This window comes from Rosa chinensis, chromosome 2, assembly GCF_002994745.2.
Source record: "Rosa chinensis cultivar Old Blush chromosome 2, RchiOBHm-V2, whole genome shotgun sequence".
Taxonomy (NCBI): domain Eukaryota; kingdom Viridiplantae; phylum Streptophyta; class Magnoliopsida; order Rosales; family Rosaceae; genus Rosa; species Rosa chinensis.
The window spans coordinates 49,801,648-49,822,829 of record NC_037089.1 but is presented as its reverse complement, the minus strand read 5'-3'; the positions used below and the strand labels follow the sequence as shown (position 1 = coordinate 49,822,829).

The following is a 21,182-nucleotide window of genomic DNA, read 5'->3' as shown; positions in this document are numbered from 1 at the left end:
AATTAAAACAATTTAATTTCAGAAAAATACTCCCATAAATTCTATCTTAAGGCCCACAGATTTGCATGACGGTGAGGAATCCTGATCCAGCTAGGATTCTTCATGAATTTTGCGTTTTCTGCCTATTTCACTCCAAACACTCTACAAGACTCTTAAAATGACTCGATGACTCAAAACACGAAACTTAAGGGAGAAACAAGGCTTAAATGGGGCACATATTCAATAATATCGTCACACTTTTGGGTCCTATCATATATATGAATGTACAAGGTGCATGATACATGTTGATGTATACATGTGAATGGCGTCGAGTAAGATCGATTATGGGGTATAAGCTCGGGAACGCACTTGTTTGTGTGAGCATACTAAGAATGAGCATATGAATTGCATATGATAAAAGCGTGATGCGCGCACGAAAACAAACGAGGTCGAGTTGACTAGGTTACACTCATAAGGTGTAAGTTGCATGAGAGTCATGAATTAATGCAAGAGTTTGTGACTCATGAACAATGAATATGCAAACGTTTGTGTTAGTTTGGTTTTCGCTCGTGTTAATGGAATGTGAAAAGAATTCGATTATTGTAAATGACAAATGGTAGAAGAATTCAATGTTACATTAACGTGTACTATTTTGAGGGGATATGAGTGTAAAGCTCGAGAATTTCATAAATGTGTGAGCATAAAACTCGGGGTTATCGGGAAGGAATGAGCGTGAAAGTTGGGGAATGCCCTGAAGACGTGAATATGAAAGCTCGGGGATGCTGGGAAGGCGTGAGGGTGAAAGCTCTGGGGTGCGAGAAGGCGTGAGCTGGAAGCTCGGGGTGCCGTGAAGGCGTGAGCATGAAAGCCCGGGGATGTCGGAAAGGCGTGAGCGGGAAGCTCGGAGGAGCCGCAGAGGCACGAGAGGGAAGCTTGGGGATGCCGCGAAGGTGTGAGCGTTAAAGCTCGTGAGCGGGAAGCTCAGGGGTGCCGAGTAGGAGTGAGCGGGAAGCTCGGGGGTGCCGTGGAAGCTTGAACGGGTAGCTCGAAGGAGATGCCCTGAGGCATGAGCATGACCGTTGCTAATTATATTAGGCTGTATGTACAAGTCCCCAGTCAAGGAGGGTTTTCTTGCGGGGTTGATACCAAAGCGTGGCTTTATGCCATATATCGAGCAGAATTAGTGCGAGTGCATCATCCATCTAGAATTTGTTTGGAGTGAACGCTTATGCCCTTTCTGGTGGGCCCCTACTAGGACCTCCAAGGAGTCCCCCAATCCTGGCTATAGACCTCTGTATGGTCAGAAAATTGTTTGATGAGGGGAGCTGCATTAAAGCAGTGGGTAATAGGTAGCGAACCTAATCTTTGATACCCAAGCGTCGGGGGTTAACTGCAGGATCAATGGCTGCCGTGGGCTGCATTAACCGGTCCCTTTACTCTTTCCCGGAGGAGAAAAGCTTGACTACAATGCTGCGTAGCAGTCATTGTCATTATGAGACATTTCCTTACCGCTTGGCAATTGGTCGTGGACCATAGACTCGTGGAGTCTAGACCTATTTAGGTTTCTTTCCCGTGAGGAGAGTCTGACAAATTAGTATGGTACCCATAGGCTAGCCAATAAATTTACATATAGAGTACATGTAAAGTGTGCTAATTGTATGAACAACAAATAAACATGGCATAGTTTGTTTAAGCGTCACATTGATCTAAGCATGGTATGTGTATAGCATGCACTAAAGTTGCTAATAACATTTTATATTTTTGTAGACATGCTTAAGGATCATGGAGACATTTAAGGCATGGCATAACATGTAAGCATAGTAGATGTGCTACTAAAATTCATAAATGGTGTAAGCATACTTTAAAAGTCATCAAAAGCATGTAAATGCATATCAAGTATGATAGATTTGTAGGTATGCTTAGAAGTAGTAAAAGCATGTAAATGCATGACAATAGCTCTAATTGCAAGAGCGTGTATTGAGATATAGTTACTTATCTTATGCCAATTGGAGTGGGTTTGAATTGGAATCAATGTAAGTACCCAAATCATGTTGGAGTTGTCCAAGCATGACGCTCCATTGCTTTGACGATGTTCCTTAGTAGAAGGATGATGATTTTGCTAATTGGAGAGGTGATTGGTGATTATGTCTCCTTGAAATAAAAATAAGTAATTAGTACATGAGTATGTAAAATCAACACTAATAGCTTATGTACGTACATACTTGAATGAAATTTTAAACAAAACTTAAAAGCAATGTAGTAGTGTGATGATAAATAATTTATATGTAGCTATTTTTGTATGTCAGATTTGCAAGGAACATGCAAACTCTTACCATGTGCGTTCTCACAGACGGCGCCAATGTTAATGTTAGAACTGAAGAATCTAGTTAGCTTTAGAGAGAGAGAGAGAGAGAGAGAGAGAGAGAGAGAGAGTGTGTGTGTGTGTGTGTGTGTGTGAAACGAGAAATATAGTACTGGTTCACCTCCCACCTTAGTGGGAGACTACGTCCACTTGAAAGTTTTAACTAGTGTTTGGGGTTTGCAGCCCTACAAGATTACAAGATATTGTAATGAGATAGATTCTAAGTGGGAGGAGTGGTCCCTTTTATAAGGAAGGGAGCCACTCTTATTTACATTTTCTTCAATGTAGAACAAGAATTCCCTTTCTAGTCTTCAAAGGCATGTTGTGAAGGTAACTTGGCAAGACCGGGAAGGTTGCTTCCTAACAAGGTCTTGGCTGCTTCTGACTACCACATGGTAGGTTGTTTGTTAGGCTACAATATGCGTGTCGTGGTTGGTGATAGGAGCAATTTAATGCGACGTTTTAACTGCATTTCCCTACATTTCTTACGTTATTTCCTTATTAAAACCCTGTTTAGGAAAGTTTCCATTCTTTGATTGGGAAAGTTCCTATTTGTAGAAAGTTTATATTTTTGTAGTTTCTATTTATCATTTTTTAGTAAGTTTCCATTTTCAGTTTAGGAAAGTTGCCATTTTTCATTTTAGGAAAGTTTCTATTTTTCTTATTAGTTTCTATTTTTAGGACCTCCAAGCAAGTGGAAAATCATGAGGAGGAAAATCAAAGTTGCAACCAAGTGGAAAATCTTGAGGAGGAAAATCAAAGTTGCAAGCAAGTGGAAAATCTTGAGGAGGAAAATCAAAGTTGCAACCAAGTGGAAAATCTTGAGGAGGAAAATCAAAGTTGCAAGTAAGTGGAAAATCTTGAGGAGGAAAATCAAAGTTGCAAGCAAGTGGAAAATCTTGAGGAGGAAAATCAATTCAAGTTGAACAAATGATAAACAAGTGGGAAGATATTTTTTACAAATTTGTCTAACATATCTAGCCTTTCATTTATGTTCATCTCCACCCTCCATTCATCATTTTTTTGGCTATAAATACACTTCTCCTCTCACTCTCAAAACACAATTCCTTCATCCATTTCATCTTCTTTGTCTCTCCATTTCCTCTCCATATTTCTTTTCCATTCTCTAGTTTTCTTGTTCTTCATTTTCAAGCCAAGAGAAAGAGAAGCCATGCAATACATCAATTTCCTAACCGCCATCCACCCTTGTGTCGTCCCTAGAAGATTGCTTGCTTTCAAGGATCTTCAAGTTCTTCGTCTCAAGGCTTTATCATTCATCTTTCAAGGTGTATTATATCCTTTCTCTTGTTTTCTTTGTTTGATTTTGTAAAACTATGAATTCTAGTTAACAATAACGTTTAGGGCAAAGTTTAAGCCCAATTTCTATGTTTAAATAAAGTTTTCGATTCTTATGTTGTGATTCCAAAGTTGCTTATGTGTGATTGTTCGATTGAATTTGCTTGATAGAAAACTTTTATATGTTTATCTTATTTGGGTCGACACTTATAGGATTTGCATGTAATTGGTGCTAGGTTTAAGAACATGAAATCGACTTTTCGTTTTGTGTAACTTGAATCAGAAGTAGTAAAGGTTCTGGACAAGAATCGAATTTAATTGAAGAGGATTGCAATTAGGTGGACTTTTCCATAACTAAGTTGTACACTTGAGTTGATAGCCTTTCTCTATGTCTAATGCGTTGAACATGTCATGATTGACTAGCTTTCTAGGGCTTGATTGCATGTTTGATAGGATTAATCTAGGTGCTTTCGCTTAGGTTAATTAGCATTGAAAAGTAAAATATGGGAAATCATTTGCTTTCGAATGTTTCACATGATCAACTCCTCTCTCATGACTTGGAAGAACAATTATAGGGTTTGAATCGAATTTGATTACATGGAATTGATTTTGATCTTTGTTCCTTGCGATCCACCCTTGTATATATGTTTTTACATTTTCTTTATTTTATTTATTTTAATTTTAATTTTAAGAATCCTAATCCCCCCCTTATTTGTGTTTACTTGTATATATTTATTCTTTATTTTATTTTTGTAAATAATACTTTATTATTTTAATTCTTTATTTTTTATACAATTGTATATATTTATATTCTTTATTTTATTTTTGTAAATAATACTTTTCTTTATTTGTTTCACAATTACAAGTGTACCCTCAATCCCCGGATAGAACGATCCCTATTTGCTTATACTACTAACGATATTTCAGGGTTAAATTATGCGCTTGCTTTGAGCGACATCAGTTGGGCCCCACGATGGCTTGTGGGCCTCCTAAGAGAGTGTTACTTATGCTTGGTAAGATATCAAATTAGTCATGCTAGTGAGAGGTATCTACACGAACTGTTTTAGGGAGTAACTAGTATTTAGTCAAACAATAAAAGTAACAGGGGTAATATAGTAAATTTGTAAGTAGAAAAAGGATAATAGTTACTAGCAGTAATATTTGAAAAATATTGCCTTGCCTTCAGCTCTATAATTCATCTATCAATCGATTTTTTTTGACAACCAATAATCATTTTATAAATAGCTCAAGCCAGAGTGGCACATTACAGATCCCCAAATGGGGTAATTGACATACCATTACATTTAAAAAATTTACGTATCAATCGATTGTGATTACACATTTGTTTCTTATTTATTAAAAAAAAAAATCAGATTTCTGAGAGCGCACAAGTGCATATAAAAATGTTTACAATTATAACTAAAAGAAAGAAATAAAAATCTATCTTTGCTATATTTTATAGTGTTTCCTTTCATATTTTCTTTTCTTTTTTATTTATTTTCCATCTTCAAACATGCCAGGCTGAAACCCTAATTTTTGTAGAACTTTTCATTAGATATAAAATTGAACGTGGCCGTTATAATTATAGTCAGTCAAAAAACTTTTCTCATGTTCTTTTTTGTTCTCATCCTTCACATATTCCTCCTTCATATTCCGCTTTATCCTCTTGATAGCTCCGCCGCTAAGCCCTAATTTACACAATAATTCTAAATCTCAAAAAAAAAAAAATCAGAAATTTAATATGCTCGATTTCACCTCAAAGGTCAATCGATAGGAGCTCTGCATTCGAGTTACGAAGGCTGTTCTGGAACAATGATTGAAGTGAGTATCTATCCATTCAATTTCTTATATATGAGATGATATGGTTCAACACCAATTTGATTGATTGTTAAAAAAAAAAAAAAAAAAAATGTTAAAAGACACTCAAGATTAAAATTGTTGCATGTTTGTTTTTATTTTCCCCAAATTTTGTCTCCTGTTTACTATCCACTTTATTTTGTTTCTTTTCCTTCTCTTTGATACTTATTATGGTCTAAATTTTTAGAACAGAGAAAATAGAAAACTATGTTTTTTTTTTTTAATCCCCACCCCACATACTCTATGATGCTAGTGAGTTTTGAATCAGTAACCTTTACAATATCGATTATTCCAAATAAACAAAAGACAATAGCTCATTGGGAAAATATGTTCTTTACTTGATTACAAAGATGACTATAGGAAGATGAATAGTTCAAACTCTTATCCTCAGTCTAAGAGTAAATGCTTTACGCAAACAAGAGATATCCAAACTATTCCCCAAAGCAATTTTTTTTTTATTTACCCAGAAATTCAGTTGTTTTAAACTTGAACAATTATATTTGGCAATCTCCTATGGTTAACCAATATGTATGTGAGCATCCAAACTCTCTCTTATTTACATACAGTTGGTAGTTTAAATCCATAATTTAACCGTTCAACAGTCAAATCAACATTTAAATATCATCTCTACAAAAATTCACTATCAAGGCTTGAAGGCTGCCTCACCGCCCTTTCCTAAAAAAAACAAAAAAAAAATGTTTACTCCTTCGATTGCATCAAACAAATGAACTGCTATTGTGAAAGTTAACAGTCTCATGTTAACCGTCCATTGGTTTGATGCAATCGAATGACTAAATAATCTTTGTTTACAATGAGTTTTTTCAAAGATGATTTTAATTTAATGATTGATGTAACTTTTGAGCGGTTAAATCATGGATGCCTGTTGTATGTAAATAAGAGAGAGTTTGAATGCTCGCATACATACTAGTTGGGATGCAAGAATTTTCCTCTTCTAAATGCTATACATGTGGTTAAACAGTTACTACAAAAAGAAAAAGGTGGGAGAAATTTTTCATTTGTACTTATTTATTTATCAAAGTAATTTTGTATTTGCACACCTAGTCTCGACTGTTAAAGTAAGTATTTTAATATATATTGTAAAAAAAAAGATTTCAGGTTTTGGTTAACAAACTTTATTCTCTTAAATAATAATGTATATTATATATTTTTTATTGACAATCAAACACACAACAAAGTTATTTTGATATTTTAGAAGTGATCATTTTATAAAAGGTTATAATGAACAACTCAGGCACCCAATAATGATCAATTTTGAACTATGATTTTTCACTATATGCAGATTTTACTGATTAAGATGATGCTCAACCGCCCAACATGTATAAGATCATATTGGATATCCCACTAATTGATCATAAGTTCTACCTCCAAGGTAGGCACATATTACACTCAAGTCATTTATTGAATCTTATAGCTTGTAATCATGAAGATGTACTACAAGCTTGTCTTTCATTACTAATATATGTTTTGGCATTTGGAGAAAGTTTTGGATTTGAATTTTCTTTTCCTAGGAAGACATTGGAGTTGTAGTCTTGTAGAGATGTAAATGTATACAACTTCTGATTTGGATATCAGTATCAACAATATGAGATTAGGGTCAAAGCTACTTGGACAGTTACAAGATTTGGATCTAAATCTCTATTAAATACATGTAAACTCTTTAGATGGTCATTAGGCTTATTAAGCTACCCAAAAATAAACGTTAAATCTTAAATTAATTTTGGAAAATCATAACTTCAATGAAATTTTGTCAAATTGAAGCTTGGAGTCTTAAAGTTGATAGAAGGAACTTATTCTTCTTAGTGGTTGAGATAGATCATTGGAATAGATGTTTCTTTCATTGTTACCTAAGGATGGTTGCTGATACGTACTCTGCACCTCATGTCACCTTGGCAGTCTTTTCTTTCTCTTATTTTGTGGTGAGGTTGGAGTGGTTCTCAGCTCTACATCGGGATTTGTTTATTTGATGACAAGATTAGGGTGGTTTATTCTCAAATGGGCAGTTCTTAGCTACTCCAGTGGATTTTAGGTGGCTAGTGATGATTTTCATATTCAATTTGGATATGTGAGTGGCGTCAGCAATGGCTGGGGCAATCTCTTGCTCCTTATGGTTTTTGCAATACATTTAATCCAAATTGTAGTTTAGGACATCGATTTATGAAGCATGATAGTTTCTTATTGTAGGTGGTGTGATGGTTTTTGTTGTGGAGTGAGTGGTCGTGAGGTTAATTAGTTGGTCTCAGTTGTGGTACGACTTGAGATTTGGGTGGTTTCCAGACCTGAATTTGTGATATGAGTAGGATACGAGTTTGGTATGGGATTCGCGTTAGATCGCAATCTAGTTCTAGCATAATTGAATTTGGATCTAAGGTTTAGATGTTGGGGTGTTTGTTCGCCAAGGATCGTGAGCTACTCTCCTTTGTCATTGTTAGGTCTTTAGCTAATGGCAAGTTTGAGTTTAGGCTATCTCGTTAGTTAGGTAAAGGTAATGCTGTCAATTCTGACATGACTCGAAAACATGACTGAGACTCTGCACAAAATAAAAAGGTTGAACCCACATGAGTAAAAAATAATTCTTTTGCATTTCAATCCTATTAAAATCCGTTTAACCAAATGGTCTATTAAACAGGTCATATGTATGTCTACTCGTTAACATGAAATCAACTAGTGTAACCCATTTATTAAAGGGGGTGAGGTCTGGTGGTATATAATCCACATATATGACTCATTAAAAGTGGTTTTAACCCACATACTTGACAAATGCTTTTAAAAACCACTTTCAAGTGCTTTCTAAAACCTACCGTCTGTTTTTATTTTATTTTTGGAAATTTTTTATTTATAAGTAATTTTTATTATTAATCTAAAAGCACTTTTAGGTCTCCAAAAAGCAGTCTCAAATATCTCTGTATGACTTATTTGAATCGTAATTATACAAAGATTATGTAAGAGTGGGAATACAAGTTGACGTAGAGTTTGAAAGCACCACATTGTTCGATATTAAATATTTCTATGGTCTTATTAAGTTTCTGGTTTGATAGGTAGAGGGACAACTTTCATTCTAGATGACGGTTTTTGTATGATCACATTTTATGTTGGGATTGTTTGGTAGGGTAGGGTCATGATATGTTAATAATTCTCATACATCAACTATTTTTAGTACTTGAGGACTCATTTTACCACTTGAGAACTTATGTGTTAAATAAGAAAACTTATCACTTGAAGGACTCATATTACCAGTTTAAGGACTCATTTTACCACTTTAAGGCAATTGTCTGCATGTTATATGTTAACACATTATAGAATTTCCCCTGTTTGGTATTCTTAGAGCATTTTTAGCAAACTTTCTATTTTATGTCACCAGTATAACTTTTTACATGATGGTTTTTTTTATTTTTTTTATTGAAACTTTTTACACAACTTGATTATTGCATCTCAATCTAATTTATTATTATTGTCATTTTTTTGTTTATGTAAAAAACCATATCTTCCTTTTTTTTTAAAAAAGAAAAAATATTTATTGATTTTCTAGATATTTGTTTTAATTAAGACCAAAACTCACATTAGCTATTTTCATTAAAAATTTAATGATTGTCTTTTTTTGTTTCTTTTTTCAGAAGAAATGAAAGAATTCAAACTTGGAACCTCATTCAACATTGGCGAGAGATATATCAATTTACTAATAACTAACAATCAACAAATACGAGTTTTATCAACCCAAACTATGACAAGCAAGGCTTCTAAAATTAAGGTATGTGGGTTTTGTTAATTATGTCTTAATTTATGATGTTTCCTTTGTGAATTGCTAATTGTTTGTAACTATACCTTTTTTTTTGTTGTGTGTTTTTGTTTTGTTTTGTGTTTTATTATATTTTCATATATTTTGTTATGAGCATGACATCAAATCTTCCTATAGTCTTGCTCATCCCATTACAAAAGCAATAACTCAAACATGACATAATTTTTTTTTTTTTTAGGTTGTATTAGACAAGAGGAATCGAACTCTTGATAGGCTAACTTAATTTGCAACCCCCTCAAGTTAACCCAAAGGGTCAAACAAGAAATACTTATAGCAAACAAGTGTCATATTGCATAATCCATAATTAAGTTCATAGAACCTAAAACAAACAAAACTGAAACAATTCATAATCCTAAATATAATCACAATGAAGACTGATGTTGGAGCCTATAAAACCTACTGTGTTTAACCAAGAAGATATTGAGATAGAAAAGTTTAGAGGTGATGAAGTACTTAGAGTGAGCATAGCTTAGAGGAAATTATTACAAGTGATTCATTAGAATGGACTATAACAAGCGGAGAAAGGAAAAGAAAAGAAAAAAAAACAATAGAGAGGAGAAGGTGAGGTGGAGAAGCAGAAAAACATAATGCATCATATTAGGTGTTGGGTTACACTAAAATACCTCGGTTTATTTATAAGTTATATTTGTTTTGATCACTTTTCTGAGTGAGATTCTCTAATGTTCAACGCTTATACCTTAGGTCAAGTTCCAGCCTTCCAGGGCTGTTGCAAATTTTACACTCATATCTTATAAGAACTTTTAGTTTGTATGTTTATTTATTTATTTTTATGTTAGAAGGGAGAATTTAAACTCAGAACCTCATCCACATAAGTGTTTAACCTGAAATACAAAAACACCAATTTATCTCACAACCTCTTAAGTGCTCTTTATTTTTTTTAAAGAATTCCTTACAAGATATAAACATATATAATCTTTGGTCCAACACGTTAGAATTAAAAGAGACACAGTTAGTAACAGATTTACCAAACTAATATATTTGAACCTACAAATTCTTCAGTTGAATTTGACACTTGACCAATTCAACAACTAGAGTACCAGAACCAAAAACATGACAGATACACAGATGAGTCTCACACAACTCAGCTAGAAATTTCTGGCAAGTTCCGAGAAGCCTTTGGAAATTGCACAGCCCACACACAGGTTGTTCAAGTATATGACATAAGTCTTGACTCTTGAGCCTTACATCATTATCACTAGACACCAGTTATGATGGTCTTCTCATATGCTTGCTGTCCTATGGTACTGCCTTTCCATGGAAACTGAGACACATGCCATTGCAATATGCACCCACCTTCAAAGCACTAACCCTTGTGTCATAAAAAAGCACACATAACATCTGGAAAAATGTGAAAATATATTTCAGCTTATTTGGTCCTCCGAGTTTTGTCTCTGACACCAACAAAGCAACAAAATTACACAACACTATTCTTTGTAATTCAAAAGATAAAAGGGTAGAGTCTTGGATTCTCACTTGGGTGCCTTGATTTTTTTACCATCTATATCACAGGAACGAATACAATGAACAAATCCAAGAACAATGTGGAACATTTGACTTCTCCAAATTTGGTGGTCCAAAATTTATATACAGTCCTTAAAATACCAACAGAAAATCTGCATAGAGTATAGACCCCACTCCACATTCAAACTATGAAAGGCTAATTTTGGTAATTGACAATAGTGCTGAGCACAGTCTTACACAGCACTAAGAAACGACCAGTATAAAAAGCAAATGGGAAAAGCTTTCGCCTTTTGTGTGAAAAAAATAGGGGATTGTGATTATAGAGGCATTAACCCAAGAGAAGCAAAAACAGCACAGTAGATTTGGGAGCCCAAAAAAGAACCAAAATTTCATAAACTTGGTCAGAATACGAAACTGCCCGTTTTGTAACTCTGTGTTTGCATGCCCAACACTTTGCCTTGAATCCCTAAGTCTCAAGTGTTGTGAGTTAATAGCCTCGGTCACTTTTTGATGTTGGGGGGTTATATAACATTGGTTTGGGACTGGGAGTTTTCCCAAGTCTGATTTCTGGGTTTTGAGTTTTGTTCTGTTTTGTTTAGGTCTCAGAGTTTGAAACACAAAACCACCAAACAAAAGGGTCTTCCGGAGTTCTGACAATGTCGTCCTCTAAGAAAGAGCTTGAGGAGCAGCTTAAGCAGGCTGGACATTCTCTCCTTAAGCCTCCTTCCAACACTGATGAGCTCCTCAAACTTCTTGATGTAATTCCCTTGAAACTCTCTCCTTGTTTTTGTTTTGTTTTTCACACACAAGCACAGAATTATGGTGACTGAGTTTTTTTTTTTTTTTTTTTTTTCTGGGTTGGTGAATTGACTGGAATGTTGTATGAAACAGGTCTTGAAATGGGTTTTGATCATGATTTTGTTGAATTATTGACTGTTGGTGTTCTGTGGGTTCTCAATTTTGTGCATTTAGCCTGTCTGTGAGTTTGTTGTATTTGGTTTGCTTCTGGGTAAAATGAATTGATGAATTCTATATGAATGAAGACTTTAAATGGGTTCATCATCATTTTGTGAATTCTTTTTTTTAGGGTTTTATACATTTGATGTGTGTATTCAAACTCAGTGCTGGTTTTATTGAACGGCTGAATTTTGTTTTGCCAATTCCTTATATGTTATTGTATTCGAATGGCTCTCCGAATACCTGTTAGATCAATTGTGAGCTGTTTGTTGGCCACAATTTTTCATTTTTGAATGGTGGCCGATGCATTACTGTTTCGTATTCAAACAGGGTGTTTTTTAGGTTAATGGGTTTTGCACATTCTGTTGTGTGAAAATTGAATGCCAAAGTTTGTGAATTAATGAATTTCGTATCTACTGAAGATCCTTAGTTGCATACATGAATAAGCAAACTTTATTTTGGCAAATTGTGTAATTGCATATTTCTGAAGTTCATTTTTCTGAAAATAAAAGCACAGAGAAAGCAAAAGTATTGAAAGGGAAGCTTTGATAGACATAGTTGTTAGTTTCATTAAATTTTAACTTTTACCTACGTAACTGGGTACTGTCCAAAGGTTGGTTCTTATTATTAGATCCTGTTTGCATATGTGGTCTTAAAGTGTTGCGTGGAAGCTTTGCCTGGGGACAATGATGGCTTGCCCTAAGCAACATTAGTGGTTGTTAGTTTGAGTTGCGGAAACAATCTTCTTGGTTGTCGCCAAGGATTTTTGTGTAATACACATTGGTGTTTGGTGGTTCAAGCATCACTTTACATGCAATCATCATTTTCTTCTCCATCTTGTCTTTCACATATGTGAAATAGATGCGTTGTTGTTTCTTGATGACATGCTTGACTCTCTTTACATTTTGTTCTCCTCTACTTGCTTAGTTCATCACAACTATCTTCTTCTGTCTCTCTTATGTTGATACAATTATACAACTGTGAGATATAACATAGCATATCTGGCTTTTCTTTTGTTCCTTTATATTTAAGATTGACAAAACTGACTCGCTGTTTCAATTTTTTTCTTTAGGAAGTTGAGGATTTGTTGTCAGATGTGGGGCAAGCACCATCTACATCCCTGCAAGATGCGCTTCTACCCACAATGACAGCATTAATCTCTACAGAACTGTTACGACACAGTCATATGGATGTGAAAGTTTCTGTTGCATCATGTATCACTGAGATTACTAGAATAACAGCACCGGAAGCCCCATACAACGATGAACAAATGAAGGTATGACCTGAACTCTGGGATTCTCAACTAAAGCTTGATGTTAATCATTCCTAAGTTTTACAAATTGCATATACATATAAATAGATGTAATGCTTATATATATCCTGCGCTCTTAGCAATTCATTGTCAATTGGATGGTTGCACAGGAAATTTTTAAGCTGACTGTAGCAGCTTTTGAAAACTTGGCACATCTATCCAGTCGCTCTTACAAAAAGGCAGCTTCCATTCTAAGAGTTGTTGCGAAGGTCAGGTCAAGTGTGATGATGCTGGACCTTGACTGTTACACATTAATTGCTGAGATGTTTCAATATTTCCTAAATATAATCCAGTAAGAGCTTAATTTATGCTTATTATAATATGATAGTATTCTGGTGCTTTGCTGTGCAGTGTTTTATGGTTGTAATAACAAACAAATATACTGTATTCAATATGATGGTGGCTGAACCTTAAGATGTAATAAAAGATTACTTTGATCTTTTGACAAGTGAAGACTCATATAATGGCCCTTTCACATTAAATTATAAAACTTGCATAAACTTCTGTAACATTATTTGTTACTTTGATATGGAAGCATCGGAATTGTTGAATTATTATTATTATATGTAATTAACTTGTTGTGCATGAAATGAAACTATATTTTTCCACTGTTCTCTCTTGTAATGGAAGTGCTTGTATATTCATTGGAAGTTTGTTTAAAGGAAATTATAGGATTCTTAAAGTTTTCTTCTTTTCATATGTTTGGATTGTAAGAATGTTATTCTGACGTCGAACCATAGGATGGCAAATTTTCTTCATATTGGGTATGTTTTCCTTCAAAATAATTTTTTAGAAAATGATTGTTTGAGAAAAGAAAAAAGGAATGGTGCTGGGAGTATGTGCTGTGATGGTCATCTTTCGGGTGGTGTGGATGAAATCAAATAAGATAAATCATTGAGGGAGCTAGGGGTCAGGAGATACTGTATATCACTTGTGGGATAGAGTTCGTTACTTAGCTTCGCTCTGGGTATCGATTTCTCCTGAGTTTTATAGTTCTATGAGAACTGTTGGGGTTTAGTTTCAGGAAAGGAATAAGAGAGCTAGGGGTGAGGAGATATATCACTTGTGGGATATAGTTCGTTACTTAGCTTCGCTGAGGGCGTCAGCTTCTCCTTAATTATAGTTCTTTGTATGCTATTTTACTGGTTTGGAGAGCTGTTGTACTTTAGTTTTGAGTGTCCTCTGGTTTCAGTGTTTTACTTATATGTTTATGTGTTTTTCCAGATCTTATGTTTAGTTGTTAGTTTGTTAGTTTATCAGTGTGCACCTTTCCCCTATTTTGTACTTTTCTTGTTTTTATTAAAGTTCTATTATTGTAAAAGAAGAATTTCATTTCAGAGGATCTTTTATTTCTTGCAAATAATTAACAACTGATGAATTTACCTTGCTTGATTTTAAGGTCCAACCATCCACATGCTGTATTTTCAGACATGCAAACTATTATGACAATGGTTTTAGATGAAATTCATGAAAGTGAAGAAATTCCCTTGGAACTTCTCAAAATTCTTTTATCAAGCGTTAGAAAGGAAAATCAGGTTATTATCTTTTCCAACACATCGTTATTGTTATTTATTTAACCTTTTGATTAATCATTCTGTTTTCTTTATTTAAGAATTAAGCCCGTCTTATTCATTGTTTCAGAATGTTTCGCCTTTTTCTTGGAAATTGGGGGAGACAGTACTCGATAATTGTTCTGCTAAGGTTAAACCGTACCTCATGGAGGCAGTGAAGTCCATGGGTACTGCTATGGACGATTATGCTCATATAGTGGCTTCTATATGCCAAAATGGATCTGGTGCCCTCAAACTTGATCATGTCAATGATTCTGCAAAGAATCTGGTATGTTAAACAAGTGATATTGTGTAATAATAGTACATTTGCATGAATAAAGGGAAGTTTACATCAAGTTTAGTGTACTTCCATATGGATTTCCTTTTTCTTCTGTTTTGTGTGCTTATGCTTAATCCATTGCCTTGTCTTGTTATGTATCATCTCTTCAAGTTGAATTGGAAGCCCTATTTCTCCTGCAAAAGTTTTTATTTTTTATATTTTTTTATACACACATAACATGTCTACATGTACATATCTGTATATATAATATCTTTTTATTATTTGAGACAAATTCTGTGTGTTCCTTTTGTGGTCTGTCTCTCTCTCTCTCTCTCACACACACTGTCAAACACATTGAGGCGGTCATAGCTTCAATGAGATAAATCCTCTCCTGTCTACCTAGCTATTCTATTTTCTTCTAAATTTTATTTAATAAATTTGATAGCATTTCCTGGCATATAGTACATGTTATGTCAGGTACACATCTTAGGAGGAAGGATGTGTGATGTAGTTTTTGACATATGTCCTGTGTATGCATGTGTCACTATGAAAAGTGGGTCTCTTAAGTGAGAATAATAGATGGAAGTTCTGACTGCACTCTGATTCTTAAGGAAAATATAAACTAGTTGGTATAAAGGTCTCCAAAATGAACCATCCCATGTATGCGACTGTTATGCCTATTCATATCATCCCCTATTCTCTGTCTCTCTCTTTTTTTTCCCATACATATACACTTGATTGATTCAAACTTCTCTATTAACCAGGTGACAGAGGTAGTTACTGCTGATGCTGCTTGTCCTTCAGCAATTGACAAATCTGTGCCTGCTTCCGCTCGTGATGAACATATAGTTTTACGTGACTCTTCTAAAACATTACAGCGTTGTCATCTTACTAAACATTCCAAGGAGGTTGATTCACAAGATGGTGCTCAACCCAACAAAACATTCTCCGTGAAGGCTGTCAAATCAGTAACTGAGCCAGATTCAGGTACCAAAAAGAAAGCCAAAAGGCCCAGTTCTTCAATGGATCCAGAGGAAAAATCAGAAATTGAGCCATATTCAGCTCCAAAAAAGAGAGGCCGGAAGCCAAATTCTTTAATGAATCCAGAGGAAGGCTACGAGAATTATTGGATGCATTCTGGAAAAAAATCTCCAAAATCAGCTGGCAACAGGAAGTCCCATGAAAAGGGATCTAATAGTTTACCTACTGAAGACCATCTTCGTTTGAAGGTCACTTTGTCATCCACTTTGCCATCGACACTTAAAGAAGTGACTCAGCCATCCACTTTGCCATCTACACATCAAAAAGTGACTGAGCCACCAAATGCTCAACCTAAAATAGAAGGGGAGATAGGATCTGCATCTTCGTTTCTACAAAATGGCCATCCTGAGGGAACCGAATCCAGAAGGGGTCGGCCAAAGAAGCAAGTAGCCATAGCACAACAAGAAGCTAATCCTACTTCCCTTTCAGCTGCGAAGGGAGATTTTTTGAGTGCTCAGGCTGAAGAGAAAAGTCCACGATCAATGGATACCTTGAATATGGAATCTAAGGAGACAAGTAGCTTAAAAGCAAAATCACGGGGACGCCCTAGAAAATTTCGTGCCAAAACAAATGATGAGACCATTATTGCTTCTGTACATGTTGGCACAGAGAAGGAATCTGCAGTTCCATGTGATCAGGAGGAAAAACAACAAGAGTCAGCTTTGACTCTTGGAACTGGGAATATCAATGATCAGTCGGCTGTGCAAAAGGTTGGGACTGGGAATGTGAGTGAAACAAAACCAAGGGGGCGGCCGAGAAAGCTTGCTGCAAAAATAAATCAGGAGACCTTTCTTGCTTCTGCACATGTAGTAGTCACAGAAAAAGAGTCACCAGTCCCATGTGATCCCGAGCAAAAACGGCAGCAAGAGCCAGCTCTACAGTATGATACTGGGAGTATTAAGGATCAATCAGCTATAAAGGGTATCAAGAAACGTAGGCGGGATGATGCTCCTAGTAAAGATAGTGCTGAAGGATCTCTTAGCAAGGTACTTGACTGATGACATTGAAATTTTACCTGTCAGGACTTATCCTTTTGTTCTGTTGTTTTTTCTGCATCCTCTTTATAATTTTCCACTTTGCAGAAGTTTTCCAAGTGTGAGGCAAAATTGGAGGGAGATAAAAATGTTGTTGAAGGAACCCCTAAGATTGTACGCAAGAGGAAGCGTTCCATTGGAAAGGAAGAGGTAATTATTATTATTATTTGTTTGTTTGTTAGTTTTTTTTTTTTCAATTGCAGTTTGACTGGTATGATGAGTTACAGTTTGGTGTCTCAATCATCTGTTACATCCTTGCCTTGATTCTTATTGAAGACTGTGAAACTATAAACCAAAAGTTAATTGCAATTTAGCAGTATGGCTATCTTAAAATATTGACATGCCCCCCTTTTGTGCTCCTTACTTGTATATAAAGAGTGACGTAAGAGTAGTCTTTATGAGTTGTAACTGGAAGTAAGTTTTCAATGATCTCACACTGGATATGGATCCAAGGTGTACATTCTGATCTCTGGAGTCCTCCGATGCTCCAAGCTTCTCAGACCTCCCTCTTTATAGTTATCATTACATGTAATTTGGTGAAGTGGTATCTCAAGGAGCTGACATATTGGACTTGGGAGTTGGACCATGGGGTAGTTTTCCAAACTTAGAAAATCCTCTTAGCCTCAAATTAGGTTATACATGCCTTCCTGTAGTTATGGTTCTGCCAATAGTTACATCTTTTAACATGATGTTACACATTTCATTACTGAACGTTGAAATAGAACGTTAATCCTATTCTTGTTTTCTGTCACTAAGTTGTTAAATATTAGTCTACTATATGTAAAAATAATTGGTTTCATGTCATCAACAAAATGTTGCTTGTTTTGTTTACTTTGTAACTGGTGTTTCACTATATATCAGAGGTCCACCTTTCCCCCTTAATACATCCAGGAAGGGGGAAAGGTGGACCTATTATATGTTATAATCTCGCTCTCTGACTTTTTTTTTTTTTTTTTTTTGGGTTTTAATTTAACTTTTCAAATTCAGGCTAATCCAATGCCCGATCCTGATGACCGCTTAGTTGGCAAAGGAATAAAGGTTTGGTGGCCGCAGGACAAAACGTGAGTACTTCAGAACTGATTACAAGTATAATGTTCTATGATTCATGTGAATTTGTTGATCTTCACTGTTAGTGAATGTTAACTGTATGTGCTAGCATATAATCATCACTAGTGCCATTAGCATGTGTTATCATCATACATCAAAATAGTCGTAAGTAAAATATTAAAAGGTTTCTAAGACTCTTGGGTATTTGAGAGTAACTAGTGAAGTAGTCTTGCGCATATTAGAATTATGATATGCTTAGCTCAAGAGAAAATTAGCCTTTTTGTTTATGGTTTTATAATTACTGGTAATTTTACCATGATGACGAGGAATCGGTTCTTATTTTCACTAGACTTTTGAGTAATATTTCTGGCTTTCCCAAGCTGCCAGAAGTTCCAGAGTACTTAGGCCAAGGCTATGTTAATTAATGCTTTCTTTATTTGTTCCCACCAACGCATATTGCACATGAGTGCAAAAGTTCCAGTATGTTTGTTTCTCATATGGTATTTCTTACAATGCAGGTATTATGATGGTGTTGTTCGTTCCTACGACACTGTTAAAAAGAAGCACTTGGTGAGTTTCAAAGAATCACCATATGGAACTAGTTTTTATTTTATCCTTTATAAAGGAGCTCTCTTGAGTATTATAGTTGCTGAGCTTTTGATTATATTTTCAAGCCGTGCTTTTCAATCAATAGGAGAGAGAGACAGCAAGTGAAAAAAGAAATGTATTTCACTACACATTTAACTTTCAATATGTTGGGTTTGATTGTTCTTTTGGTAACTCTTAACGCTTACTGCAAGTGTTAAACATTACGTTCTTTTTTTTTTTTTTTCCTGAAAATACTAGTAGGTATTGAAAATTTTAGTATACTGCTGGTTAACTATACGAGTGGCCGGAAAATTTGGGGCAGAGGCGGTTGCCTCACTGAGTACCCTCTGGCCCGCGTGTTAATCTGTGATAATCTAGCATGACATCTTTCAGTTTAGCCTCAGTTTCAGAACTTGCTTCCACGTATATGCATATTGTTGTTTTGAATTGTTCTTCCTTTAATTACGTCTTGTGCAGGTGCTTTATAATGATGGGGAGAAAGAAAACCTGAACCTTCGAAAGCAACGGTGGCAACTGATTGGAGATGATTCAAAAGATGTAAGTACTTTTTTTTCCCTTAATTGTACCGTCATTTGTCTACATTTCTCATTTTTCATTTGTCTACATTTCTCATTTTTAAAAACCTTATTCTAAAATAAATTATTTTATTGCAATTTAGCCATGTATACAACTGGGACAAAAGAGTGATACACCAAAGACTGATGCTTCTGACATGTAAGTACTATTTCTCAAGTAATATCAATCTTAGTTTAAGAGGACTGCAGCATATGCAGTTTTTGAAATCTCTAGTTTGGTTAGTTGCGCGGTACTTGCACCAGAAGTTCCCTTGTGATCTGGACAAATCCTTTTGTTTGATTTTCTGGGTTTTTGCAAAAGTACATGGGCAAGGTATCTTATTTCGTGGAGTTCATAATCAGATGACAATTATATGACCACTGTGTGGTTTCCCTAAGAAAATTTTGGACGTATTCTGTCACTGTAATATTTATCATGTTATGTTGTTTCCTTTTGGTGCTTGATATAATAAATCTGATTTATTTCAAACAAGGGTAGTAGGAAATGTCAGGCCATAGTCTACTCCCTTGTGGTCTGGGGTTTGACCTCACGGTACCTACCTACCTATTTGCTAGAGTTTCCTAGGGTTCGGCAGGAGGCTCCTGCCCGGGTCAGCCAATCGTGTTTGGGGATTTCTGGGTATTGAAAAACAAACAAATAATAAGATAATATAATTTAAAGAATCGGTTGCAATAGGCTTTGCATTGTATTTAACTCTAGCAATGCAAAGAAGCACACCTTTAATTGAACAGTCAAAATTTTCATGCAGTATATATGTAGCTCATAAATCACTGCTCTTGATCCTAAATGGTACTGCCCCACCTTTCACTGTGGCTGCTACCATGTATATTTTATGTTCTAGCTTAATTAATCATTTGTTGTTCGTTTCAATCAGACCACAAAAGAGGAAGCGGAAAGCAAAATCAGAGTCATCTAAGCAAGCAAATGCTGGTTTCTCCTTGAAAAGGTTGGTTTGTATAATTGCTTTCCTTTTCATCTACTTTTAAATCTTTTCCCATTGTTGGTTTGCATACTGTCGTGTAATTTGTAATTATTCTTCCTTAACTAAAACTTTTTTGAAGGATATCTAGAACTGGAGCCTCAGCTGGCTTATCCACTGTTGAGTGTATGAAGTCTGACAGTAAATCTGCAGACCGTTCTACAGTTAGTGAGCCTATTAAAGATGAAACACGGGATGACAAGTCCAAGGAAATTGACAGGTTGACGGATGATGAAGGTGAAATATATGCTGGCAAGTTGAAGGCAGATATGAAGACTGGTATTGACTCTACGCAGATCACACCTGAGGCTATGAACTTGTCTAAGGAAGAGAGTGCAAAAGTTGATATTGAACCCTCTGTTAGAGATGGTGCCAAAGAAATGAAAGAATTGAGCAATGGTGCAAAGGATGCAAGTTCCTCCCCTTCACCTGTGTTGGACAAGGCTGTGTAAACACAGAAACATGCATGATTCTTGCTCTAGTACCAAAAGCGTCGTCGGTTAGTCTCTATTTTGTTCCATTGCAGACACAGAAACATGCATCTGGTGTTACTTTTCACTCTGATGCATGGTTTTCACTCTAGTACCAGAACTGTCGGTTAGGACTTAGGATTTTGTTCTTGTAGACACAGCAACATGCATCCAGTGGTGTTTTCCCCCTAATGCATGGCTTTCACTCTAGTATTGAAAGTGTCGGTTAGCCTGTAATTTGTTCCTTGACTTCTTCTGTATACACAGAAACCTGATGGGTTTTCTTATAAAGTAATATATGTTTAAGCTTTATGTTACAAATCTCCCTTGGTCTTCATTGTGTTTTCCCATTACAGTAGTATGTGATAGCTTTGCCTTCAAAAGTCAGTAGTGCATGATATTATGCATGAACTCTAGACAAGGATGAAATATTATCAATCAAGTTATACTTAAACCTGAAAATGGTTGCTCATTTGATGTAATTTAAAGGCAAGTTTGGTGCAGTTACATTAGTCTTATGTTTGGCTTGTCCTTGGA

At 35.4% G+C, this 21,182-nt stretch overlaps 1 protein-coding gene across 7 annotated transcripts; it reads left to right on the top strand.

Annotated features, from left to right (window-relative positions):
* Window positions 1-3,612: 3,612 nt before the first annotated feature.
* On the top strand, window positions 3,613-20,968 carry LOC112188531. Of its 7 annotated transcripts, XM_040514653.1 has the most exons (18): window positions 3,613-3,627; window positions 4,565-4,650; window positions 5,400-5,458; window positions 6,795-6,884; window positions 9,127-9,260; window positions 11,390-11,548; window positions 12,820-13,023; window positions 13,170-13,351; window positions 14,459-14,594; window positions 14,701-14,898; window positions 15,654-16,916; window positions 17,013-17,114; window positions 17,952-18,025; window positions 18,530-18,581; window positions 19,077-19,157; window positions 19,279-19,334; window positions 20,071-20,142; window positions 20,258-20,968. In XM_040514653.1, exons 4-18 carry the CDS (start codon window positions 6,830-6,832, stop codon window positions 20,625-20,627), a joined length of 3,138 nt encoding a protein of 1,045 aa, XP_040370587.1. In that variant the 5' UTR covers window positions 3,613-3,627; window positions 4,565-4,650; window positions 5,400-5,458; window positions 6,795-6,829; the 3' UTR covers window positions 20,628-20,968. The 7 variants fall into 7 exon arrangements, with proteins under 7 accessions (XP_040370587.1, XP_024183426.1, XP_024183429.1 ...); XM_024327658.2 differs by lacking the exon at window positions 3,613-3,627 and having other exon boundaries at window positions 4,472-4,650; window positions 17,016-17,114; XM_024327660.2 differs by lacking the exon at window positions 3,613-3,627 and having other exon boundaries at window positions 4,473-4,650; window positions 20,267-20,968.
* The last annotated feature ends 214 nt before the right edge of the window (window positions 20,969-21,182 follow it).